At 44.7% G+C, this 27,945-nt stretch overlaps 1 protein-coding gene across 4 annotated transcripts in view; it reads left to right on the top strand.

Moving 5' to 3' along the window:
- Positions 1-27,945, top strand: part of AMBRA1 (autophagy and beclin 1 regulator 1) — a 203,730-nt gene that overhangs the window by 148,144 nt on the left and 27,641 nt on the right. For all 4 annotated transcript variants that reach the window (XM_048852666.2, XM_048852664.2, XM_075129561.1 and 1 more), the window contains one exon: positions 4,854-4,993. In XM_048852666.2, the coding sequence (XP_048708623.1) occupies positions 4,854-4,993 (140 nt within the window). The remainder of the gene's footprint in view (positions 1-4,853; positions 4,994-27,945) is intronic.

Genomic DNA, 27,945 nt, shown 5'->3' with positions numbered 1-27,945 from the left:
TCACAAAGGAGAAGCACCTCATTGAGAGCAGAAATGCCTCTCTATTAAATTTAAAAAGGAAGAAAAGCAAGAGCTCCTGCTGAGTTTCACTGGCTGCCTGTGTCTTCAGCACAGCCCATAGCTGCTTTCTCCTCTTCTCCAGCTTCAAAACATGCTCTTCTTCCCTCGGTGCCTAGTGTAGGAGAGGGAATGTTTCCCACACCCCTCCAAGGAAACAGGAATCTCCCTCTGCTTTCTATCCCTTCCTTTAGAGCTGGGAAGCCGTTGGTCAGATGCTTTTGTCATTGACGTGGCACCTGAGATGTGGTGCTGCTGGGACTGGGGCAGTGTCTGCTGGCAATTGTAGCATAAGCTTGAGGGCAGCCTGCTGCCTTCTTGGTGTGAACAATATCCCAGGCATGGGAGTTCCCTTTCCAACTCTTCTCATTGGCAGCCCCCTTAAATGCAGGGAGAAGGTGGAATTTAAACAACATCGTTAGGTAGCAGCCGTTACCTTAGGATGGGGAAGGTGGAGGAGCAGCACTAGATGGATAAGTAACACTTTTTTCAGAGGTAGGCTGTTTGAAGAAAAATAAAAAGTCCCCATCCCCTGGAGTGAGAACAAATTAGCATCATAATTCTGAGTGCACACTGTGCCCTAAGCGCTCTCAAGCCCACCCATGTATAGCAGCTTGATAGCTTAGAAGGAATCCTCAGGAAAGATTCCTTGAGGCTGCTGATCATCATGAAGCCTTTCCTGGCTTCCTGCCATAAATAAATATTTCACTTAATACCCAAACATTGGATGTGACAGGTGTCACAGTGCTGATGCTCAAGCACTGCTGAGATGGAGGGCGAGCAGCAGCAGAGTTTGGAGCCTTCATGTTCTCCAGCGTAACGTATGCAGAACATTTCTGGGTATTGGACCTCTGTTCATCCATTTCCCCCCTGCTTTTATACCCCTTCCTCCTCAAAGCTTTATGTTCTGGACAAATCACTCTACAGAGATGCTCCTTGATTAGCACTGAAGGGGGCTGTAGGGTGATGGGGGTGTGCCTGTTTTTTGTGAATGATCATTATAGACACGCAGCTTCTATGTTCAAGGAGAACGAAATAGATACCCTTCCCCAGCCTTCACCCAAGATGTAAGTGACTGCTTGAAAGATAGTCTTTGTGAGACAACTGAATGTGAAAGCACAGTAACAAATGACTCAGCTGAGTCTCTTCCTACCCTTCAGATGCAGGTATGTAAAATGGAAACGGTTGTGTGTATTATCCTCTCTTTAGCAGAAACTGCTTTCCTTTGATACCACTTATTTATGATGGTGTAAGAACCTAGCTAGACACTACTGGGATGTGTCTAGAGAAAATCACTTTCCCTTTCGACATTCCTGGATTTGGTGACACCCCATCTTCCTCTGGTCCCCTGGGTTCAGAGTCTTGCACACATCCCTGAGATTCAGTGACCTGCTCGCAGTAAAAGGTTTTCTGGAAGCACATCTCTTGCTTGATGAAAAGGCATTTTCTGACTGACTGTAGCATGCCCCTTTTCCTGGGTCATAATGTGCCATCTGAAGAGGGAAATTATATGTTACCTTTGCATCACCTGTTGGGTTCAAGGCCTCAGAGACATGCTCTTAAAGATTTGCTCGGCAGCTTTCCAGACTCCCATTCTCTGAAATTTCCCAGCACTGGAATCAAAATTCTTCAGGATCTCGTTCCCAGACACTGGTTTGATAACAAGAGAAACATGGAGTGGATAGTGGGTAACTTACTGGGATAATGAGGTGTCTGGAATATCCCTAGTTATGGAATGTTGAGTCAGTAACCCAGGTATACTAGGGTGGGTTTGAATGTGGTAATAAATGACAAATTCTGCTGGCCAGTAGGTGGTAGAACTTGAAAATGTGCCATGCTTGCTGGAAATGTCATTGCAATTGCATAGGTGAAACTGGTGCCTGAGTTAAATGAAGTTCTCAACCCCCCCAGGTCTGGAATATGTGGAGAAAGTACAGCTGGTCCCATAACTCTTTGGCTGAAGTGGAGAAGAATGAACATTAAGTGGCTTCTTGATCTTACGAATGCTGTACCTACAAGTATAGAGCTGGAAAAGCACCTTTCCCAGCAGGCTGGTGTCGGGCCCTCCTTCGTGAATTTTCCAGATGGCATGCTTGTGTGGTTGAAGTATTTCATGAACTTTTCATAAGATGCTTAGTGCTGCAGTGAGACAGAAAGAAACAGGATCTGGTCCTTGTTTAGGAGAGAAGGGTGTGTCTAGTAGTTTTCTGAGTGCCCTCTGGGCCAGGGCACCTGCACATGTGAAAGGGCCCTGGTATTCTCTGTGTGTGGGTGGAAGGTCTTATGAATGGATGCGGGTGCAGCAGCTCATCTGTATGACTGCATCAGACTGATCAGCTCGGTCCTGGTTACTGCTGCCAGGGGTGATTGTACCAGTGCAGGTGTTCTCTCTCTCCTTGTATCTGTGACTCACCACGCACATGGATGTCAGCACCTCTTAAAACTGCATGGCATTGTCCCATTAGCGAGGGATGTGAGAAGCAGCAGGGGAGGGGAACTCTTTGGGGCTACTGGCTGTACAGAAGGGAATAGAGAAGTGGGTTGAATGAAGCAGATGTCGCTAGGGAGAATTTCCAACCGTTCTTACCTTTGAGATTCTGCCTTTAGCTATGAGTTTGGCAACAAATTTAATGCTCTTTGCTGTTGTAAGCCACTTTCTCCTCCTTGACCCATCAAAATCCACACTCCCCATTTCGAAGAGTGCACCATAGTCTCCATGGCAACAGGTGCTACTAGTGTGCATGTGATTTTTGCTAGCTAGTCAAGCAGGAGCAGAAAACGGGATGGCCGTACTGGAAGAGTGGGGGGTTGTGAAAAGTACTTCACAAAACATCAGGGACCTGTTCCTTCCACTCTGACACTGAGCTTCTGTGAACACCACTGACTACCAAGGGCAGAGATAGTGACTGGCCTCTATCTTGCAGAGAAATCCTAAAGGACTCATTTGCTATTCTAAATGTGGCCCTTTCTGAGGAGAGGCTGAAAGTTGCCTGTAGCTAGAAATAATGTCACATAATTCTGCTGTTCTATTTATTTGTCTGACAGTTGCCAGGATAGGGCCCCCAGCACCTAGGCATTCTATAAACACGTACTAAAATAGTCCCTGCCTCAGAGCTTACAGTCTAAATAGACAGGGGTGGGAGAGGAAATGGAGCCACAGAGAAATAAAGTGACTTGCCCAGCATCTCACAGCAGGTCAGTGGTAGCTCTGGAGTAGAACCCACATCTCTTGGGTCCCAGTCCAGGGACTTAATCAACAGATCATGCTGCCCCTGGATCCTGAGCTGCTGCTATTCCAGGCCTAGGTCCCCACAGCTGTGACAATGCACCACAGTGCTAACCTGCAGCACCCCCATACTGTTGTAGGCAGTATTCCCCATCTCCTGTGGCCCACCACCAAGCAGGTTATTGGGCCTCTTCTGAACAAAGATTGTCCAGTTTGGCCAAACTTATGTTGAAGTTTTGATGAGCTAAAATTGACTAGTGATTCTAATGGGAACACGCATTTCACTTGTGACTCAGAGCAGATTAAACCTCAGACCTCTTGAGAGGAAAGTCTAGACAATTGGCATGTCACTTACGATTGCTCCAGGTCAGCATTTTAACTTGTTTCCTGCGTAACCCTCCTTAACCTCCTTAATGAATTGTCTTTTTTAAAGTACCTCTTGGTCCTCCCTCTGAAGCCCCGGTGCTCAGAGCCCACTATTGGAATCTGCCCTGGATGGTCCAATGATCTGAAGCAGCTTTCCCCATGTAACCCAATGGCCAAACCAGCACATTGCTGCTCTTTTCCATTTCTCCCGCCATGGTTTTATAGTCTCAACCTCTCCTAGGTGTACCAAATTTCCTGACTATGGGGAGTGTGGCTGGCATATAAAATCCCGGCCCATAGGAGATTGAGAGTGCAGATGGAGAGTTCGCAGACTTCTGCGGAGCTGTTATTAGGAGTTGTGTTAGGGAGATCAACACAAGTCTGAGCCCTGCAGTATTGGGCTCAAGTGAGATTGGAAGGCAGAGGCAGCTGGTGCTTGGTATGGAGCAAGCCGTAGCTTAGGGTCTTGCTAAGGGAACAAAATTGATTTGGTGAAGGGGACTGTGGTGGGAGGCAAACTGAATTCAGAGGGTATATGTCACTTCTGTGCTTGTGCGTCTCCTCGATAAACTCTGGACTCAACATTTTCTTCAAAGCTCTGCAGCCTGGAAGTTAACCAGTTGCTAAAGGCAATTCAGGAAACAATTGACATGGATTAGATCCCATATTATCTGTAGGGCTCTGGTTTGTTTATTAGCTAAGCCATGCAGGTAGCTGTTTGGGCCATTGCTGTTGGAAGCCAGCACATTTCCTGGCTGGCACAGTTCCCCTAGTTGTGTGATGGTGAGAGCATGAAGATGGGAAGTGGGGTTAATAAAGGGCCAGAAAATTCCCAGTTGTGCTGCTGTCCAGCTTGATGTGAATATACCACCAGCTCCCAGCTTTCTTATTAATTAGTGCCAGTGAAGGGACTGTGCAGCTGTGTAGCCCACTATCCAAGTGAAGATCTGATGATGGAGCAGCTGTCATGCTCCCCACAGCTATCTGCTGAGTGCTCTATTAAACATTTGTGGATGTATGTACATGTTTCTATCAGATGCTTACTCTCGCTGACCGGTTAGTTGTTTCTTGGAACAGCCTGTAAATAAGTGACTAACCGCCCTGCCCAGCTGTGCTGCTACAGGGGATTCAAGTGTGTGAGCTGCCTTGGCAACGCTGATTTTTATTGCCCTTTCAAATAATCCTTTTCTGTGGCTTTTTTCAGAGAGTTTTCAACGTCCTATACCCGATGCCTGCTGACCAGAGGAGACACGTCAGCATAAACTCTGCTCGCTGGCTACCTGAGCCAGGCCTGGGATTGGCATATGGCACTAACAAGGGGGACCTGGTGATTTGCCGACCAGAGTAAGTGGCATGGCTTAACCTGAGGGAAACCTTAACCGTTCTGCTTTTTATGGGGAATCAGGCCTGGGTGGCTTCTCCTCACACAGGGCTGTGTTAGGGGGCAAGGAGTTGGACTCTCTTTTTAGCAGTTGTAGCGTTTACTTCAGTCTTTGAAAATTAAAGTAACAGTGTTTCTGCCCTGACGATGAAACCTGTGAGGCAGAGTGGGGACGGGATATCTCACATATCTTATTTCTGCCTACTATAGTCTTCACAATCCTTCCAGATGCTCTAATGCGCATATATGCCCAGACATCTTTGAATCTCCCTGGAATATTCAATGTGAGATTATATTAACCAGAACATTTTGTATGGGCTGTTAGAACAATTCAGTGAATTGTTGTGGCTCTAGCATGAAAGGCCACTGGTCTGATCCAGTCTGGCAGTTCTATTTATTATTTATACAGCACCACAAGTGTGCATGTCACTTTATAGATTTGCAAGTAGACACAATCTAATTTAGAAATTATGCAACATAGGAAGAGATAATGACAGGCAAGGGAGTTCCTGGTAGTGGAGTGCTTACACACTTCTCTTGTAGTATGAGAGGTTCATCCGGCGACTTAAGGACCAAACAGTATGGCTGAGATCCCTTTCTCTACTGGCTCTTCATAGCTCCTTTTGAAATGCAGGACACTTCTTATATATTTCTGCATCAGTGATTTCCTGTTGCCGAGCTGCCTTTGGTTTGGGGTTATGGGGTTATGTTTCACTTGCTGAGATTCCTGGGGAGTGAAGTTGCTCCCTTTCTGTAGAAGATCAACCCCCCTCTCCCCACCCAGTGTAGATCAGGGCAAAGGTGCCACAAGGACTCCTTGTTGTTTTTATTCTGGAGTAGACCATCTACATGGGGGAATTATTCCAGAATAGCCATGCTAGTCAATATCCCCTGTGTAGACAAGACCATAGAAAAATGTCTATGGTTGCTGAGAGAACAGTGCGGACAGTGTAACCAGTACAGCAAAGTCTGAGTTTGCAACGGTCTAGGACAATAGCTCTGAGAGATGTGAACTGCACCATTCATTTCACTGGGTGCTGACTCACATTCCCAGTGGTAATACTTTAAATGTCAAACATTCTGAACTATTTTACTGCTATCAAAACAAGTAAGAAAGCAGTGGGAAGATGATGTTGTGAAGATCTGCACAATAGACTATAAGTGGAATCACAAGCGAGTGGACTTGGGGGAAGAGTCACCATGTTTAGCTCCCCGTCAATAAAGACCCAAGCCCAAGGAGTTTAGCAGAGCATCTGAGCCCCCTTAAGGGGACCAAAACCTAGTGGGGATTTCAAGCCTCAGTGAAGGGAAGCCAGACTGAGGAACCAACTGGTTTATTTGAGTATATTTGAGGTGTGGGGGAGAGACAAAGTCCAAGGAGCCCTGTCGTGCCCTGAGAGCATGTCTAGTTTTAGTGGCATTTTGTAGATGGGATTTAATTTTGTGGGCACAGCTTGGAAAGATCTAAAAATTAATACTGGCCACTCCAAGCTTGTATTAAACTCCCAAGGTTACAGCTTTTTCTCGTGCACCACTCAAGTGCAAAACCCCTTTGAGGGCCCAAGAAGGCACACTTGGGAATTCCTTCCTGTGGGGTACCCTCAAGCCCTTCCCCTCCCACCCCCGCTCCGGTGAAGAGCTGAGAAAGAAAACAAAGGAAATCAGCTGTTGTCACCAGCTAATTAAACAACATGTGCACAAACCTTTTAGGACACAAAAATCCAATCCTGTTCTTTAAAAAGGTAAATTTTATTAAAACAAAAAGAAAATACATCTGGAAACTCAGGCTATCGCTAGATTTAAAAAGAGCAAATACAAGGATTAAGCATCAAGAATAGTTTCTTGAGGTCCAGCTTAAAGGTTACAAGCAAAACAAAAGCACCTAGGGTTAGCACAGAGGAGTCTACAAGCGATAAAGTAATAAAAGAGAGAAGCCTAATTGCGTCTTCCTAGCCATTCCCTAATGTACTTACATATCTGGGGTTTCAAATGAGTAGTTTCTAGGTATGATCTGATGTTTTTTCATACCTGGCCCAAAGCTTTTTATAGCATCATTGCTCTGTTCCCTCTCTCCGGAAAACAACAAACAGACAAAAGTAAAAGGGGAGTCTTGTTTTAATTTCAAAAAGTTCTAGCCTTCCCATTGACTCTTTTGGCCAGGTGCCCACTCCCTTCCTTTTAGCTATGCATCGCAGTGACTTCTAACTCTTTACAGGTAAAGCAAGTAGAGAACAGCTACTAAGAGGGATTTTACAGCTAACTGGCTGGCTGGGTGTCCATGAAAGCGAGCTCCCCCGCTTCATTTATCACAGCACCATTGGTCCTCTCTGTACTGAACAGATGAAAGGAGACTGACTGTTCATTTGGGGCATAGACCTACTATCTAAGATAGACCCCACAGACATGCGCACAGCCTTTCATCCCTGTCTTTCATCGTGAATGGGGAGACAATGGGAAGGGAATCCAGCTCTTGGAGGTAGTCATTTGCAAAGGAAGCAGGTGGTACGAGCAATTTATTTCTAATTTGTTGGTGCAGGTGGGTGTTTTTTCTCTGTTTTGTTCATAAATTATCAGGTACCACAGTGGAACTAGAATGCTTCATAGGGATATGATTGGCGGAAAGTGTGTTTTGAGGGAGAACACTTAAGGCACAGGTAGAGGCAGATGTTTCTGTCAAGGGGGTAGCATGAAAAAGGCATTCCCAGAGGAACAGGCGGAGTATGGTGCGTGAGGGAGGAGTGGATGGGAATAAAAGTGGAGATATAGGCCGTGCTATTAGCCCAGGGGTGGGCAAACTATGGCCCTCAGGCCACATCCGGCCCTCCAGACGTTTCAAGCTCCAGCTCCAGCTCCAGCTGGGAAGCGGGGTCGGGGGCTTGCCGTGCTCTGTGCACTCCTCCACAAGCAGTGGCATGTCCCACCTTCGGCTCCTATGCATAGGGGCAGCCGTGGAGCTCCGCATGCAGCTCCCGCAGTTCCCATTGGCTGGGAAGGGACAGCACGCAGAGCTGCCTGGCTGCACCTCTGCATAGGAGCCAGAGCGGGGACATGCTGCTGCTTCTGGGAGCCGCTTTAAATAAGCTCCTCCCAGAGCCTGCACCTCTGACCCCTTCCCGCGCCCCAATCCTCTGCCCCCGACCTGATCACCCTCCCGCCCTCTGAACCCCTCATCCCCAGCCCCACCCCAGAACCTGCACCCCCAGCCGGAGCCCTCACCCCTTCCCGGACCCCAACCCCCAATTTCTTAGAGCATTCCTGGCCTGCCATACAATTTCCATACCCAGATGTGGCCCTTGGGCCAAAAAGTTTTCCCACCACTGTATTAGCCCATGTAGAGTGCAGTGTCCTCAGAGAAAACTCCTGGTGACTGCCCTCCAGTGTAGATAAGAACAGGAATCGCCGTTTAAACAAGTGAGGCTGTCTCATTGCAATGTAGAGACCAGACCCATCAGCAATGTTACTGTGCAGCAGGAGGAACTTTCCCTAGGGGAAGCGCTGGCATTTCTGTAGTTGTCCCAAGCTCCTGTTGACACTCACCATATCAGCTCCTCATAATCTTTCCACCCCATCCTGTTCAATCAAGATCTTTCCCATTCATCAGAAATGACCTGCAGTCCCATCTTATGAAATATTCATGACCTTCCAGAGCCTGTGTGTGAGAACACTAGCTGGCAGGCACAGACAGCTGTTCTGCCCAGTGCCCACTCTGGCTTCTCCTGGAGAAGGCTGTGCAGCAAGGTGAACTAAGCATCATTCTCTGTGTTCTTCCATTCTCAATCTCCCTTCTCCAGGAACAGGTTCAGGTGGGATTTACTGCCCAGATCTTTTGGAAATACTGATTCCAAAACTTCAACATGCTTTGAACATGGCTACGGGTAATTCCAAAACTAAGAGCTGTAAAGGCCTTTTGCAGGGCCAGCTATGCAGTGCAGGCAGAGATGAGGAATCATTCCTTCTGCAGATAGAGAGCCTCTGGTAACAAATTAAAATACCACCTGAAGATGTCTTGGTTCTGAGACCGAGACTATCCAATGGAATCCCCGTATAGGGAAGTAGGTAGAGTGTTCCAGATTAATTCAGTGTTGTGCTGTGCACTTACTGCAATTCTTTGTTGTGAAACTGTTCGGTGAAAATTGACTCCATATATACAAGGCTTCCATGCTTTATCACTGAGACTGTCTGCCTGTGCCAGTCCAGTTTCTTCTTGAGAACTGCATATCATCTAATCTAGCCATGGGGGCACATTGCCTCATCCGGTTATTAGTGCTGGTAGAGAGATGGCAATCTATCCCACTGTCTACATCTGTCATGTCGCTGTGCTGGCTGATCCCATTTATCAGCCTGTTCAGTTATTAGCAGAGATGGCTCCCAGCAACATAAGCCCTAATGCATAGTTGCCTTTTAAGAGCAACCTCAGTGGATGCAAGATGAATGAAGAGGGGAAAAAGGAACCTCCATGTTCTCCTTCCTGTGTAATTGAACTATGTTAGATGGTATCTCTCCCAGGCACTCAGGGTATATCTTCATTGCAGACTTAACTCAAGCGATTGCGTTAACACGACATCATTGACATAACAGTTTTCAAATATGTGAAAGATTGTTACAAGGAGGAGAAAGGAAAAAAAAATTTTCTTAACCTCTGAGGATAGGACAAGAAGCAATGGGCTTAAATTGCATCAAGGGAGGTTTAGTTTGGACATTAGAAAAAACTTCCTAATTGTCAAGGTGGTTAAGCACTGGAATAAATTGCCTAGGGAAGATGTGGAATCTCCATCATTGGAGATTTTTAAGAGCAGGTTAGACAAACACCTGTCAGGGATGGTCTAGATGATTAGTCCTGCAATGAATGCAGGGGACTGGACTAGTTGACCTCTCGAGGTCCCTTCCAGGTCTTTGATTTTATGATTGGCACCTGGTTCTGAGCACCCAGCTCTGAGCAGCCACCCTGCAAAGTCATGCCCAAGTTACTGTGTCATCAGTGATGCTGTACTCCCCAGGTGTGTTGCGAGGACTACTGTGGGCATATTTTAAGGTTCTTTATGCTGCAGTAAGATGAGATGCTCTGATTCTTTCCCAGTGAATTGTGGGAGAATTTGTCTGTCCTTCTGGACACGCGGGGGAATTGTGGGAAAGTATTGGAGGACTATCAGTACTTAAGTGATTTAGCCTGTGTCCACGCTGTAATGTAGGCGGGTTACCAGCCTGAGTGAAAAGCTATATCCTCAGCTGTGTCAGCTACCCCAAATTGAAAGCACCACCAAATTTAGATGAGAGGGTTTTGTGTGTGGATGGGAGGGGAGCTAGGGGCACTGCTCAAGTTAACTCTGCCTCAGGGGCTGGCCCCTCTAGGTTAGGACTTCCTGTGATCCCAGACATTTTGCAAGTGGAAATTGGACTAAATTGTTTTTAAATTGACAATGGAAGCGCATGTTTCCTGAGAGCTCCATACTGTGCTCTGAAACCTAGTCATTGTGGACACAGCAGCATCTCAAGGTATGTCTATGCTGCAATTAAAAACCCACAGCTGGCCCATGTCAGCTGTCTCGGGCTCAGGTGAAGGGACTGTTTAATTGCAGTGTAGATGTTCAGGGTCAGGCTGGAGCCTGAGTTCTGAGACCCTCCCCCCAGCAGAGTCCCAGAGCCCTGGCTCCAGTCCAAGCCCGAATGTCTGCACCGCAATTCAACAGCCCCTTAGCTGAAGCCCCATGAGCCCAAGTCAGCTGATACGGGCAAGCCACTGGTTTTTAATTCCAGTGTAGCTATACCTTCAGTGGCAAAATAGGGATTGGGTTTGAACCAGTGTCTCCCTTCTGACATCATGCTTCCAGAGAACGGATCTGGTGTCAGTTGAAAGATGTCATTTAGAAGGATGAAGCTCTGTCCTCACAGCACTGCTTAGCTCATCTGTGTCACTACCACATGCTGGTTTTGAGGATCCGTTTATTTAACATTTTATCCCTGTTTGTCATATGTGAATGGGTTCCTTCCTTCCTTCTGTCCCCCAGGACATGCTAAAGTACTGACTAATGTGACACTAGTAGTTTGCTGCTAGAGAGCTCGGATCATATGTCTGGATTTCATTGAGGAAGTATATGGACATCTGAGCAGTCTAGTCTGTATAAGGTAAATCAGCCTACCTAAGCAGGCCTAGTTTTATAAAGTTCAACCTCTTGTTTGACAAACTTTTAGGTTTTCTTTAGGTCAAGTACAGTTGATATTAATAAAGCTTAAGACAGCCTTTTGCTTAGGAATAGCCTTTCACCCCATCAGATTATACAGACCTCTTATTTCCCCAGTTTTTACCAGTAAAAATCCCTCTATAGTTTTAAAAGTGCTAAAAGGATGAAGTATGGTTGGAAGTATAAGTAATGTAAAAAGTCCTAAGGCTAATAGGTTTAAAAAAAAACTCTGCTAAATGTGTATCCCATGCCTAAAACTCAAAAGGAAAACAAACCATCTGTATCCTGTAACTCAGGGGTTCTCAACCTTTTTCTTTGAGGACCCCAAAACATGCTATAAAAACTCCACAGCCCACCTGTGACACAACAACACATATAAAAGCTAGGGCCAGCATTAGAAAGTAGCAAGCAGGGCAATTGCCCGAGGCCCCATGCCACAGGGGCCCCCGCAAAGCTACATTTCTTAGGCTTCTGCTTCAGCCCCCAGTGGTGTGGCTCAGAGCCCCAGGCTTCAGCCTCATGCAGTGGGGCTTTGGCTTTCTGCCCTCGGCCCAAGCGAGTCTAATGCTGGCCCTGCTTGGCAGACCCCTTGAAATCTATGCTTGGCCCCCCCAGGAGGCCTCAGACCCCTAGTTGAGAACCACTGCTGTAACTGGTACCCCATAGGAGAGGGCCCAGAATCACATCTGTGCAGTCATCTCCAGAACATCAGTTGCAGTTGGTGACAGAAATGTCAGTAAGTCAGTACTTTTTCAAACGACCAAAATGGTTCATCTGGCCAACCTCTCAACCCAGATTGAGCCATGTATCAGGGTGCACGATTTGTAATCCCCTTATTTGCTCGAAGCCCTCAGGGGAGGTGCCACTAATTGAAGCTAATGAAATCACAACCATAAAAATCCAGGTAAGCAGGGAGGCAAATGTAATCCTCTGGGCCACTGCCCATACCAAAAGGGCTGCTGCCTGTCCTTCCCCAAGGAAAGAGGAGACCAAGACAACTGCAGGCTGCTGTGTCAGCCGAGTGCCTGAGAAAACCCACCTGCCAGTGTAAGGTACCAAGACCAAAAACAACCACACCTGGTCTCCTAAAGTGCAGTTCCTTGGCTCTGAAGTTCCCAAAACCAACAAGCCAGAGAGCCAGTCTTTTTCTCTGAATAACCATCTTCTTGTTTCTCTTTTTGCAATTTACTTGTGAAAAAGCAAGTGCTTATTCTACCTCTAAAATAAATACTACCTGAAATCACTCAGGACACCCCAGGCCATATAAAACGTGGCTGCGTAACACAATCTGCCTCAAGAGGAAAGTTGTTATGGTTGTTAATCATTTGGTATTATAAAAAGAATTAGTTAACTGCAAAAGTCATTCAGTAAGTACGCACTTTGAAGGAATCAGTGTATTGCTGCATAGGCTAACAACCAAACTACATCCATGCCTCCCCAACTGTCCAGGCTTAAGTATGTACAAAAATTAATTGTGTTATGTTAACTCCATAATTTAGGCCCTAATTGTGTTCATCCATAATATTTAATAATTTAGTCAATTGTTAATATTATTTCATGTTATCAATTTAATTTATTAAATCAAATTCCAATTTTAATTGTGCTATTCAAACATTAGTTTAATAAAATTATTTTCAGTAAAAGATTAAGTTTAAGCTTTTTATTCATTTATAATAGACCCCATAAATCATAAACTTAATTCTTCTTCCAAAACTGCAGAGGAATCAAAAAATCCTAACCCAGGTTTAAGGTCAAAGATCGAAAAAGTGATATAAAAATATTTCATAGCTATTGTCTCTGTCCTTATATTAAAACCTTTATATCTCTCATCTGTTTGCTATCTGGTGTATCAACTCATTGGGCCTTTGCGGTAACCTTTTTGCAGTTCTTCAGCCAGTTTTCAGTTCAGGGGGCAGTGTTTGTATCCAAGCTGGTAGAAATATATGTTGAGTAAGATTTGTGTGAGACACCATATCTGATAAGTCATTAAAATCCAAGTATATCACATTTACCTTTCCTTTCATTCACTAATTTTGTAATTCAGTCAAGAAAAGCATTGGTTTGTTTATCTGGCAAGAAATTCTCTCTAACCCCCCAAAATACTGCTTATTGCTCATTCTTCTGTTCCTTTCTGGATATTCAATTAATTATTATTCTGTCTGTTTTATATAGGAGCAGGAGGGGAGGGGGTTAGGCTGAGGAGAGACAGTAATTGCCAAATTAAATTGGCCTTCTCTATTTAAAGATCTATGCTACGTTTGTTTTCTGTGGTCTTCCGGTACCTCTCCAGTTTTATGTAACTTGTCAAAAATAGTCATCAGTTGCACAGAAGTTCATTTGGTAATTTTCTTAACTATCCTGGAGTGCACATTGTACAACCACCCTATTCTATTCTATGTAGGTTCTTAGACCATACTCATCACTGTAGTATCTGAGTGTCTTCCAATACTGCATTAAAGCGACATAACTAACATCTGTATCATCCTGTCCCCAGGGAGAGAGGTACATGCAGTGGAATCTCTTGTTTGGGTAGGATTCTGTTTTGTTTAATAGACATGTTGCTATGTATTTATGTTAAAGAAGGCAAGTTCAAAGAAGTGAATAAGAATGGATGTCTGCCCTCTGACCATGAGCAGATTATCCATCAGTGCCTCTAAACAGTTTCAGATCCATATTCTGGCCTCAATCCAGATTGTTCTGGGTTTAGAATATTAGTTTGTTAGATGAGTTTGTAGCTGGACTTTGGCTAGTTTCTCTGAGCTTGCTCAGAAATGTGGGGTTTGACACTGATCAGTAGTTGGCTAGAACTGATGTATCCAGGGTGGGTTTCTTTAGTGTTGGACTGTTTATGTATTTGAAGGAGGAAAGAAAGATTCCTTCTAACTGAAAGAGCCAGTGCCTCAGAGGAGTGATGTCCGTTGCACGTGACGCTTTTGCAAGCCAGGAAGGGCATAGGTGGGATTCACAGGGCTTGGGACAAGACTTCTTTAGGGTGTTCAGAACTTGTTGGTGAGTGAACGCATTGAACTCTGGGAATGGAGGCATACTGGCAGTCAGTGGGTATAGGCAGAAAGGGTCCATGTTTTTGAGAGAGCTTCCCAAAGGTTTGTGATCTGTTCAGCGACGTAGGATGAGAGTTCTTCCCTGCACTTGGTGCTCTGTTCTAGGCACTCAGGATTGAAAAGGTGGTTTATCTTGCTGGATAGCTCCTGGGGGTGGGATTTGGCAGCTTCAGTGAGGACTGATGAAAAATGCTCTCTAGGCCTGTAGTACAGCCTCAGCATAGGCTTGGAGGAATTGTTTCATCCTGTCTGTATCAGCCTTTGTTTACTGCCATCAGCGCTTGGGTTTCCACCCCTCTCTCTTCATCCTGTGCAGAGTTTAGAAAACGAAGATCATCTGTGGAAGTGATGGGAAGGAAGAATACTTTGGGGGCCAACCTGTCAATGGCGGAGGCTAGTGAAAATGATTCACCAGGACCTCAGTTCATCGTTGTTTGGTTGGGGCACTGTTGTCCTTTAGCAGATGTTTGGAATGTGTTGGAGTCCATGAGTCTGCATGATTGAATTGGGATCCTGGGTTTGGCTTGTTGCCTGAGAGCTGGAAGAACTCTGGCCGTGGCCTTAATGAGATGATGGTCTGTCCCAGACAAAGGCTTGGGTTGCAATGTCCTTGAACTAGACAGGCCAAAGATCAGGTCCAAGGTGTGTCCAGCTGTATGGGTTGGACCAGAGATGACCTGTGAAAGTCCGACAGAGGCAAATGAGAAAATGAGGTTTTTGAGCTTTTGTATCTGTGGCCTTGTTGGTGGGTGTTGAAATCTCCCAGGATGACAACCTCTCTCAAACAGGCTCCATTTTTTCCAAATGTTCTCTTACCCGCCTTTTGTCAAGAACACTTTTTAGAAATTTTCTTGCTCCTAATTGGCTTAAACTTCCCTTGATTTTCTTTTTTGAATGCAGATTTCAAAGAGCAGTTCAGGATCTCAGCCACTTGACTCATCATTTGTTTCATCCTTTTCTTCATTGGTGAATGGACCACCTTTGTTTTTAGTACTTCTTGCTCCCTGATAATTTTAGGAAAACCCCTTATTTTCCCCATTTGACAGCACTAACTATTCTGCTTTCTTGCAGCATTCACCTTTTCCCTGCAAGCCTTAACTGACTGTCCTTGTTTGATTGCTTCCTCCACCATTTGCAGTACAATTTTTTTTATCTTCTGAACTACGATGCAGTCCGGTATAGAGCCATCTTCCCTGTTCCTTACCTGCTATTTTTTTGACAGGGGGATTGTAGTGGTTTGTCAAAGTATTGTAGTGAATTGAGGTAGATCCCACAATAGCCAAGGTTGAGTTCCTGCTTCTCTCTTACATTTTCTCTCTTTCAGTTGTTCATAACTTTCAGATATTCTTATGGATTGAAATGTTCCGTGTTTGATCTCAATCCAAATATTAACTTTTATGAAAAGTAATTGGTGGAGCATTTTATTTTCTGTTATTGGAACTGGAAAAAAAAATGCTACTCCTCCCCTCACTCTCCGTATATTCCAGTTAGATGTTTTTTTACTTAGCTAATTTCAAAGCTGCTGAGACTAGAAATATATCAAACTTGGCTTGGTTGTGGATTTCTCTGAGACTTCAGTCAAGCCAAGATGTAACTGGTGAATGTTTAAGATTGTCAGCTTCATGCATGCTCATTAGAATGCTCTATCTGAAAGCTTTGTTATGCTTTCTAGCCTTAAATGTTCAGAACTTTAGAAGCAACTTCCTTCCAATTGAAGCCATATTCCTCGGTCTGTCTTGATTGATTCTCCATAAGATCTACAAAGCAAGCCTACTTTGAACTGATTATACATTAACTGCTGCTAAACCATTGTAAGTGTTTAAAGTAGATTAAACAGCTTATTTGGCTCTAAGGCCTTATTGCAGTTTAAGATGTTTAATTCCTTAAGGGTTTAAGCAGTTTGAACTGCCCTAAAGATTTTAATCATTTTAAGTAGTTTAAGCCACTATAAAACCTGACAGGACATAAACATAAGGGATCAAAGCAGCTTGAGCAGTGATAGTCTTAAGTCCATGATCCAGTTGAAGCTGCACTAAGTCCTTGGAGTGGTTTAAGCATTTTATTCTTCTTATGAAGCCTCGTTGAAGGACCTCAAAAAAAAATAGGTCTTGTTCAAGGAACTTACAAACTCCACAATGCAGATAGCTCCAATGGAGAGAACTTGTCAGTGGAGCTTATAAACTCCCTACCTTGAATAGCTTCACTTTTGTGTAGGGGAGGTTTGGGGGTTGTTCTGCAGGAATTAAATGAAAAAAGTTCCTCAGCATTAGTGTATTGTTAAGGATGAGGAATCAGAAAATTCAGGAAATTCCCAAAGTAAAGACTACTTCTGCTGTGTTTCCTCAGCCCCATTCCATGTAGGTGATATGTTCTGTTCTGTGCTTTTCTGGTGCATGTAAACAAAGAGTAATAGATTCATGGGATTAAACTGACCATAAACATTCATGATGTGCAAGAGCCCTGTCATTATTGGAATAACTTTAACTTTAGAATTTCCTGTCTTGATTTCCTCAACTCTCACTGTTGCATTTAATTAAGGCTTCGGGGTGTCACTCAAACTGGGGTGTAGTTTTTCTGTGACTGGCAGTCTAGTGACAGCATGTCTGAGGCAGGAATCCAAATTCAGGACACAGAAGGGTCCCTTGTCATCTCTGGGGGGCCTGGAATACTTCCTTCTGTCTGATGCTCAGAATAGCATGGATGAGCTATGGAGGGAGCTACACCTAATCCTCTTCATTGTAAGGAGAGTTACCCCAAGCAAAAGAAGATGGTGAGGTCATGGGGGCTCTCCATGAGAGAGCGAATCCTCTGCCCTTGTTCTCAGCATAGAGGAAAGTATGGTTCTGCTCTGTAGCTTCTCTGTCGCACAGGCTGTGCATGAGGCACTCTCCCAGTCACAGCACTCCTAGTCATGCTCCAAGACAGCCTTGATGCCACTCTTGCATGCTAAACTCCCCGCTTTGGCTGTCACTAAACCAGTGATGAATCTCCATTTTCAGTAATTGCTGGGAACCAGAGAGGAGTTTGGTTCTTAATTTAGATTCTTCATCCCAGGAAGTGCAGAGATGAATTCCGCTTGCGGTCCATTTACTCTCACAGTATATCTTTCATGCCAATCGTAAGACAGTACACCTATCATATGTTGCCTATGGGAGATTAAGGCTGCAAAAAGATGTTGGGGCCTGTAAACCTCCTGAGTCTTAGTTACAGTAACCTGGTAAACCAGCTGGAACCATTCCACTTGTATGTCTTCCCTGAGTGTTGGTGTCTTGTGTGTGATTTCCAAGTCTGTCTCTTTAATGAGATCTCTCCTATAGCCTGGCTGGCAGATACAACATCCTAGCTAAAGAAGGTTTCAGAGTAACAGCCGTGTTAGTCTGTATTCGCAAAAAGAAAAGGAGTACTTGTGGCACCTTAGAGACTAACCAATTTATTTGAGCATGAGCTTTCGTGAGCTACAGCTCACTTCATCGGATGCATACCGTGGAAACTGCAGCAGACTTTATATATACACAGAGAATATGAAACAATACCTCCTCCCACCCCACTGTCCTGCTGGTAATAGCTTATCTAAAGTGATCATCAGGTGGGCCATTTCCAGCACAAATCCAGGTTTTCTCACCCTCCCACCCCCCCACACAAATTCACTCTCCTGCTGGTGCTAGCCCATCCAAAGTGACAACTCTTTACATAATCAAGTCGGGCTATTTCCTGCACAAATCCAGGTTTTCTCACATCCCCCCCCACCCCCATACACACACAAACTCACTCTCCTGCTGGTAATAGCTCATCCAAACTGACCACTCTCCAAGTTTAGATCCAAGTTAAACCAGAACATCTGGGGGGGGGGGGGGGGGGGGTAGGAAAAACCAAGAGGAAACAGGCTACCTTGCATAATGACTTAGCCACTCCCAGTCTCTATTTAAGCCTAAATTAATAGTATCCAATTTGCAAATGAATTCCAATTCAGCAGTTTCTCGCTGGAGTCTGGATTTGAAGTTTTTTTGTTTTAAGATAGCGACCTTCATGTCTGTGATTGCGTGACCAGAGAGACTGAAGTGTTCTCCGACTGGTTTATGAATGTTGTAGTTGTAAGAAAGCTTGACAGAGATCTTGTAGGTGTTTGTCTCTGTCTGAGGGGTTGGAGCAAATGCGGTTGTATCGCAGAGCTTGGCTGTAGAAAATGGATCGTGTGGTGTGGTCAGGGTGAAAGCTGGAGGCATGCAGGTAGGAATAGCGGTCAGTAGGTTTCCGGTATAGGGTGGTGTTTATGTGACCATTTTTTATTAGCACTGTAGTGTCCAGGAAGTGGATCTCTTGTGTGGACTGGACCAGGCTGAGGTTGGTGGTGGGATGGAAATTGTTGAAATCATGGTGGAATTCCTCAAGGGCTTCTTTTCCATGGGTCCAGATGATGAAGATGTCATCAATATAGCGCAAGTAGAGTAGGGGCTTTAGGGGACGAGAGCTGAGGAAGCGTTGTTCTAAATCAGCCATAAAAATGTTGTCATACTGTGGAGCCATGCGGGTACCCATAGCAGTGCCGCTGATCTGAAGATATACATTGTCCCCAAATGTGAAATAATTATGGGTAAGGACAAAGTCACAAAGTTCAGCCACCAGGTTAGCCGTGACATTATCGGGGATAGTGTTCTTGACGGCTTGTAGTCCATCTTTGTGTGGTTTGTGCTGGAAATGGCCCACCTGATGATCACTTTAGATAAGCTATTACCAGCAGGACAGTGGGGTGGGAGGAGGTATTGTTTCATATTCTCTGTGTATATATAAAGTCTGCTGCAGTTTCCACGGTATGCATCCGATGAAGTGAGCTGTAGCTCACGAAAGCTCATGCTCAAATAAATTGGTTAGTCTCTAAGGTGCCACAAGTACTCCTTTTCTTTTTGCGAATACAGACTAACACGGCTGTTACTCTGAAACCTGTCATTATGCAAGGCACTGCATTTAGCCGTATGGAGTGGAAATCTATCAACTGCCTGAAAAAACTTGTACAGATGCAGACAGACATCATCTTCCTTTCCAAATGCAAACAGATGGACATCGTACCAAAAGGACTGAAGGTAAAAAATCCATTACAATCTACATACCACACAGACTATGCTGACAGCTTGTGCCACACGCTCTCAAAGAAACTGCGGAATCACCTGATCAACATCCTCTACAGCAAACAGGGAAAGATTAAGAATGAGCTCTCAAAAATGGATACTCTCATAAAAAACCAACCTTCCACACAAACTTCCTCGTGGCTGGATTTTACTAAAACTAGACAAGCCATTTACAACGCACACTTTGCTTCTCTACAAAAGAAAAAGGACACTAAACTTTCTAAACTACTACATGCTACAAGGGGCCACAGCAATGGTTCCCTCAACCCACCTAGCAATATTGTTAACCTATCCAACTATACTCTCAGCCCAGCAGAAGCAGCTGTTCTATCTCGGGGCCTCTCCTTCTGCCCCTCCACCCCCACGAACATGATACAGTTCTGTGGTGACCTAGAATCCTATTTTCGACGTCTCCGACTCAAGGAATATTTCCAAAATACCTCTGAACAACATACTAATCCACAGAGGTCTCCCTACCAACACTACAGAAAGAGGGATTCTAGATGGACTCCTCCTGAAGGTCGAAACAGCAGACTGGACTTCTACATAGAGTGCTTCCGCCGACGTGCACGGGCTGAAATTGTGGAAAAGCAGCATCACTTGCCCCATAACCTCAGCCATGCGGAACGCAATGCCATCCACAGCCTCAGAAACAACTCTGACATCATAATCAAAAAGGCTGACAAAGGAGGTGCTGTTGTCATCATGAATAGGTCGGAATATGAACAAGAGGCTGCTCGGCAGCTCTCCAACACGAGTTTCTACAAGCCTTTACCCTATGATCCCACTGAGAGTTACCAAAAGCAACTACAGCATTTGCTCAAGAAACTTCCTGAAAAAGCACAAGATCAAATCCGCACAGACACACCCCTGGAACCCTGACCTAGGATATTCTATCTACTACCCAAGATCCATAAACCTGGAAATCCTGGGCGCCCCATCATCTCAGGCATTGGCACCCTGACAGCAGGATTGTCTGGCTATGTAGACTCCCTCCTCAGGCCCTACGCTACCAGCACTCCCAGCTACCTTCGAGACACCACTGACTTCCTGAGGAAACTTCAATCCATCGGTGATCTTCCTGATAACACCATCCTGGCTACTATGGATGTAGAAGCCCTCTACACCAACATTCCACACAAAGATGGACTACAAGCCGTCAAGAACACTATCCCCGATAATGTCACGGCTAACCTGGTGGCTGAACTTTGACTTTGTCCTTACCCATAACTATTTCACATTTGGGGACAATGTATATCTTCAGATCAGCGGCACTGCTATGGGTACCCACATGGCCCCACAGTATGCCAACATTTTTATGGCTGATTTAGAACAACGCTTCCTCAGCTCTCGTCCCCTAAAGCCCCTACTCTACTTGCGCTATATTGATGACATCTTCATCATCTGGACCCATGGAAAAGAAGCCCTTGAGGAATTCCACCATGATTTCAACAATTTCCATCCCACCACCAACCTCAGCCTGGTCCAGTCCACACAAGAGATCCACTTCCTGGACACTACAGTGCTAATAAAAAATGGTCACATAAACACCACCCTATACCGGAAACCTACTGACCGCTATTCCTACCTGCATGCCTCCAGCTTTCACCCTGACCACACCACACGATCCATTTTCTACAGCCAAGCTCTGCGATACAACCGCATTTGCTCCAACCCCTCAGACAGAGACAAACACCTACAAGATCTCTGTCAAGCTTTCTTACAACTACAATACCCACCTGCAGAAGTAAAGAAACAGATTGATAGAGCCAGAAGAGTTCCCAGAAGTTACCTACTACAGGACAGGCCTAACAAAGAAAATAACAGAACGCCACTAGCGGTTCAGCACCCAACTAAAACCCCTCCAACGCATTATTAAGGATCTACAACCTATCCTAAAGGATGACCCAACACTCTCACAAGTCTTGGGAGACAGGCCAGTCCTTGCCTACAGACAGCCCTGCAACCTGAAGCAAATACTCACCAACAACCACATACCACACAACAGAACCACTAACCCAGGAACTTATCCTTGCAACAAAGCCCGTTGCCAATTGTGCCCACATATCTATTCAGGGGACACCATCACAGGGCCTAATAACATCAGCCACACTACCAGAGGCTCGTTCACCTGCACATCCACCAATGTGATATATGCCATCATGTGCCAGCAATGCCCCTCTGCCATGTACATTGGTCAAACTGGACAGTCTCTACGTAAAAGAGTAAATGGACACAAATCAGATGTCAAGAATTATAACATTCATAAACCAGTCGGAGAACACTTCAGTCTCTCTGGTCACGCAATCACAGACATGAAGGTCGCTATCTTAAAACAAAAAAACTTCAAATCCAGACTCCAGCGAGAAACTGCTGAATTGGAATTCATTTGCAAATTGGATACTATTAATTTAGGCTTAAATAGAGACTGGGAGTGGCTAAGTCATTATGCAAGGTAGCCTGTTTCCTCTTGTTTTTTCCTCCCCCCCCCCCCCCCCCCCCCAGATGTTCTGGTTTAACTTGGATCTAAACTTGGAGAGTGGTCAGTTTGGATGAGCTATTACCAGCAGGAGAGTGAGTTTGTGTGTGTATGGGGGTGGGGGGGATGTGAGAAAACCTGGATTTGTGCAGGAAATAGCCCGACTTGATTATGTAAAGAGTTGTCACTTTGGATGGGCTAGCACCAGCAGGGGAGTGAATTTGTGTGGGGGGGTGAAGGGTGAGAAAACCTGGATTTGTGCTGGAAATGGCCCAACTTGATGATCACTTTAGATAAGCTATTACCAGCAGGACAGTGGGGTGGGAGGAGGTATTGTTTCATATTCTCTGTGTATATATAAAGTCTGCTGCAGTTTCCATGGTATGCATCCGATGAAGTGAGCTGTAGCTCACGAAAGCTCATGCTCAAATAAATTGGTTAGTCTCTAAGGTACCACAAGTACTCCTTTTCTTTTAGCTAAAGAAGAGTGACCATGTTGCCCTGGGAAAGAGACTGACTGAGGTGTGTCTTTGTTGACACAGCTGGCTTCTTTCTCCATGGCTGCAAGCCAGTGGGTAAGAGCCAGTTTGGATGCCTAGTGGTGGGCAGAAGGGGCTCATGTAATACCATGCCTACTATAAGACAGGAAAATGTCACCAGCCATCCATGTCTCCAGATTTATAATGCTGACCTTAGTCAAGTAGTTTTGAACAGAGTCCACTCCAATCCACTTATTTTCTTAGCTTGTATGTTTGTGCAGTCAGTTACTACTGGGTCAATAGTGTTATGAGTTGGCCTCTTCCCTAAAGCAGGCATGGGGCTACTGGCTGCACTGGGGTCTGCGTTCTTGCTACCCAACCACTTAGTGATCAGACTGGAGTTTCTGCACTTCAGGGAGAGCAGCAGGATGGTTGGTTTTCTACACCACACCAAGCTGCACCAACTTGTTGAGTTTTTTGGGGTGTGGGGTTTGGAGGAAAAGGAGCTGCTGGCAATGTAGGAGCTTGCACAGTAACCAAGTGCTCCTGCTACCCTGTCAGCCGAAAGGTGGCCTTCCCCTAGCAATCTTAATTGGGGTGAGCAAGTAAACTTCAGAGCTAGCACGGTCACTTAAATACTAATGGATTTTAAATCTCAAACTAAAAACACTCTCTCCACATGAGTTACCTTGTTAGAAATCCTCTTATGTTGCCTCCAGAATTCATACCCACGGTAGCCATGTGGGCTCCACCACAGGTACTTGTACCAAAAATATATCCATATTAGGGCTGTCAAGCCATCAAAAAAAAATTTTTAAGTGATTAATCGCACTGTTAAGCAATAATAGAATACCATTTATTTAAATATTTTTGGATGTTTTCTACATTTTCAAATATATTGATTCAATTACAACACAGAATACAAAGTGTACAGTGCTCTCTTTATATTTATTTTTGACTATGAGTATTTGCACTGTAAAAAGAAAGAGAGAGTATTTTTCCGTTCACCTAATACAAGTACTGTAGTGCAATTTCTTTATCATGAAAGTTGAACTTATAAAAGTAGAATTATGTAGAAAAAATGCATTCAAAAATAAAACAGCATCACATTTTAGAGCAGAGGTGGGCAAACTACGGGCCAAATCGGGGCCGTGGGACCTCCTGCCCAGCCCCTGAGCTCCCGGCTGGGGAGGCTAGACCCTGGCCCCTCCCCTGCTGTTTCTCCTTCCCCGCAGCCGGCGTAATGCTCTGGGCATCTGGGCAGCCCAGTTGTAGAGCCGCAGCCTGACCCGCTGCTCTGAGTGGCATGGTAAGGGGGCAGGGAGCAAGGGGGGTTGGATAGAGGACAGGGGAGTTTGGGGGTGTGGTCAGGGAGCAGGGGTGTGGATAGTGGTTGGGGTGGTCAGAGGGCGGGGAACAGGGGGTGTGGTCAGGGGGCGGGGGTCTCGGAGGGGCAGACAGAAATGAGGGGAGGGGTTGGATGGGGCAGCAAGGGGCAGTCAGGGGTGGGAGGGCCTGGGGTGGTCAGGGGACAGGGAGTAGGGGGCATTGGATGGGGCAGGAGTCCTGGGGGAGCCGTTGGGGGGCGAGAAGCGGGGGGGTCGGATAGAAGGCAGGGGCCAGGCCAGACACAACCTCCCCTTACTGGCCCTCCATACAATTTTGGAAACCTGATGTGGCCCTCAGGCCAAAAATTTGCCCACCTCTGTTTTAGAGCCTGCAAGTTCAGTCAGTCCTACTTCTTGTTCAGCCAATCGTGCAAACAAGTTTATTTACATTTGCAGGAGATAATGCTGCCTGCTTCTTGTTTACAATGTCATCTGAAAATGAGAACAGGTGTTCTCATAGCACTGTTGTAGCTGGCATAGCAAGATATTTATGTGAGAGATGCGCTAAAGATTCATATGTCCCTTCATGCTTCAACCACCATTCCAGTGGACATGCCATTATCTGAGTCAGATGCCACCAGCAGACGGTTGATTTTCCTTTTTGGTGGTTCATGTTCTGTAGTTTTCACATAAGAGTGCTGCTCTTTTAAGACTTCTGAAAACATGCTCCACACCTTATCCTTCTAGGATTTTGGAAGGCACTTCAGATTCTTAAACCTTGGGTCAAGTGCTGTAGCTATCTTTAGAAATCTCACATTGGTGCCTTCTTTGCGTTTTTTCAAATCCGCAGTGAAAGTGTTCTTAAAATGAATAACGTGCTGGGTCATATTTTGAGATTGCTATAACATGAAATATATGGCAGAATGTGGGTAAAACAGAGCAGGGGTCATACAATTCTCCCCTGACAAATTCAGTCACAAATTTAATTAACACATTATTTTTTTAACAAGCGTCATCAGCATGGAACCATGTCCTCTGGAATGGTGGTCAAAGCATGAAGGGGCATACAAATGTTTAGCATATCTGGCATGTAAAGACCTTGCAGTGCCAGCTACAAAAGTGCCATGCAAATGCCTGTTCTCACTTTCTGGTGACATTGTAAATAAGAAGAGGGCAGCATTATCTACTGTAAATGTAAACAAACTTGTTTGTCTTCGCGATTGGCTGAAGAAGAAGTAGGACTGAGTGGACTTGTAGGCTCTGAAGTTTTTCATTGTTTTATTTTTGAGTGCAGTTACGTAACAAAAAAAAATCTACATTTGTAAATTGCATTTTGGTGACAAAGAGATTGCACTACAGTATTTGTATGAGGGGAATTGAAAAATAGTATTTCTTTTGTTTATCATTTGTACAGTGCAAACATTTATAATAAAAATAATATACACTTTGATTTCAATTACAACACAGAATGCAATATATATGAAAATGTAGAAAAACATCCAAAATATTTAATAAATTTAATTTGGTATTGTATTGTTTAACAGTGAGATTAAAACTGCGATTAATCACGATTAATTTTTTTAATCCCGCAGTTAATTTTTTTTAGTTAATCGCTTGAGTTAACTGCGATTAATCAACAGCTCTAATCCATATCAGTGATTCCTACGTCTGAACTGGTATATCTTCCCCTGATTGGAGGCAATTACTGCCCAGCACATCCACCCCAGGAATCCCAGTTCCTGATTCCCTCCAGGTCTGCATCACAGCCAATTTCCCATAAGAAGGGCTATACTGGGTCAGACCCATGGTTCATCTAACCCAGTATGGTGTTTTCCGGCAGTGGCCAATGACACATGCTTCCAAAGGAATGAACGGAACAGGATGACCATCAAGTGATCCTTCCCCTGTCATCCAGTTCCAGCATCTGTCAGTCAAAAGCTTCAGGACACCCAGGGCATGGCTGATAGCCATTGATGGACTGATCATCATGAATTTATCTAGTTTTTTTTAACCAAGTTTTACTTTCGACTATTGCAGCATCCCCTGTCAATGAGTTCCACAGGTTGATTGTGCATTATGTGAAGCAGTACCTTCTTTTCTTTGTTTTAAATCTGTTGCCTGTTAATTTCACTGGGTGACCCCTGGTTCTTGTGTTATCTGAAGAGGTAAAAAACACTCTCATATTCACTTTCTCTACACCAGCCATGATATTATAATCCTCTATCCTATCTGCCTTTAGTCATCCCTTTTCCCAGATGAAAAGTCCCAGGCTTTTTAATCTCTCCTCATAAAGGAAACTGTTTCAGCCACTTCATCATTTTTTTTTTTTTGCTGCCTTTCTATGCTCATTTCCATTTCTTAATATATCTTTTTTGAAATGGGGCAACCGGAACTGCACAGAGTATTCAAGGTGTGGGTGTACCAGGGATATTTCTTGACTTATTATATGTCCCTTTCCTAGTGATTCCTAACATTCTGTTAGCTTCATGGATCAGCGTTCATGTCACTGTCCCTGTCAGTGCCCAGCTTGGGCTGGGGAAGCTAATGATCCAGCCAGTGGACCAAATTCGTTGATGGATCCTGGTCATGTGCCACCTGAGGTACATTGTGCATATGCTAAGAAGAAGAAGGCTGCTGCTGCACATTGAGCAGAAGTTTTCAGAGAACTATCCATGACTTCAAGATCTCTCTTGAGTGATAACAGCTAATTTAGATCCCATCATTTTGGGTACAGTTGGGATTATTTTTTCCAGTGTGCATTATTTTGCATTTATCAACATGGAATTTCATCTGCCATTTTGTTGCCCAGTCACCCAGTTTTGTGAGATCCCACTGTAGCTCTTCACAGTCTGCTATGAACTTGATTAATTTTGTATCATCTGCAAACTTTGCCACCTCACTTTTTATACCCTTTCCCAGGTCCCAGTACAGATCCCTGGGGGACAGCACTATTTACCTCTCTCCATTCCTACCTATTGTTTCTTGTCTTTTAACTGATCCATGAGAGGACCTTACTTCTTATCCCATGACCGCTTACTTTGCTTAAGACCCTTTGGTGAAGCATCTTAAATTTCTCTTTCTCTGCACATGATCCATCTCTTGCACAGGGAATTAAATTGTATTGAAATCAGGACTATAAATGCTAGTGTTTGCCTATCTGGGCAGCTGCTGAGAGTTCCAAACCTCTCAAGTACATAAGGCTGTACTGTCCAGCTATTCATGGGAACAAGCACTATGATTACTACACTGAAAATAGGTCCCTTACTCATTCTCTCCGTAGGCAGGAGATAAAAGCTGATTGTGTGGAGTACAGCTGGGATCTGGGGGGAACTTTATGTGAGGTACCAGCAAGGCAGGTTCTGGTGTTTCAGCCTTTCCAAACAAGAACAACAAAATCCTGATTGATTGGTGCAGTTTCACTTGGTTGTTCATTCCCTCACCCGAGCAGGAAGGCAGCAGAGTTGCTGGCATTTTCACAGGAAGAGGGGAGAAGGTATTTTTTGTCATGGAAAATGCAAACTGTTTAATATATTACCCTAAAATTTACAGAATGAACCACAATGATGATGAAATTGAATTGATGATGGATTTATGGAAACTGGCTTAAAAATTGATATTCTTATAGCAAGAGAGGAGCTTTTGCAGTGTGAAAGCCAGATGTTTCACCCAGCCCTGTTCTATATGGGTTGGGTCTGCCACTGGTTCACCTCATGTTGGGTCTTTTCAGATCTCTCAAGCCAAGTAGCTTCAGGCTAGGTTGGTATTTAGATGAGGAGACCTCCTAAAGGCTGCAGGAAGTGGTAATGATGGCCCTGAATCAACTGAACTCAGTGTCCCAGCTCTGTTCCACGGAGTACTGTATTATGGTTGTTCTGCGTTTTAGTAAGGTGTGAGGTTATCCCTGACCATTGCTTGTATTTCACTTTAACTTCAAGGTGTTTGGGATGGTTTGAAATGAAAGACATATAAGCATTACCTTGATAAGCATTATTTCTAGGTCCCATAAGCTGAGCTGTTAGAAACATGATCCCCCTGGCCAGGCATGCTCAGCCCATTGCAAGATGAAGGCCTCTTCATAACGGCTCCTGCCATCAAGCTGATTGGCTTTACTGCACCTGGCAAGGCTTTAGCATTGTTGGCGTCGTCCCGCTTCCCTACTGAGTTCCATCTATGGGTACATGCCTGCTGGAGGTTTTCATCCCTGATGGCCTCACTGTGGGATTGATGTTGGACTTGCCCTGGGGCAGCTCTCTTGTTAAATTCCT

This window comes from Caretta caretta, chromosome 6 (genome assembly GCF_965140235.1).
Source record: "Caretta caretta isolate rCarCar2 chromosome 6, rCarCar1.hap1, whole genome shotgun sequence".
Classification (NCBI taxonomy): domain Eukaryota; kingdom Metazoa; phylum Chordata; order Testudines; family Cheloniidae; genus Caretta; species Caretta caretta.
This window is presented reverse-complemented; position numbering and strand designations above follow the sequence as displayed.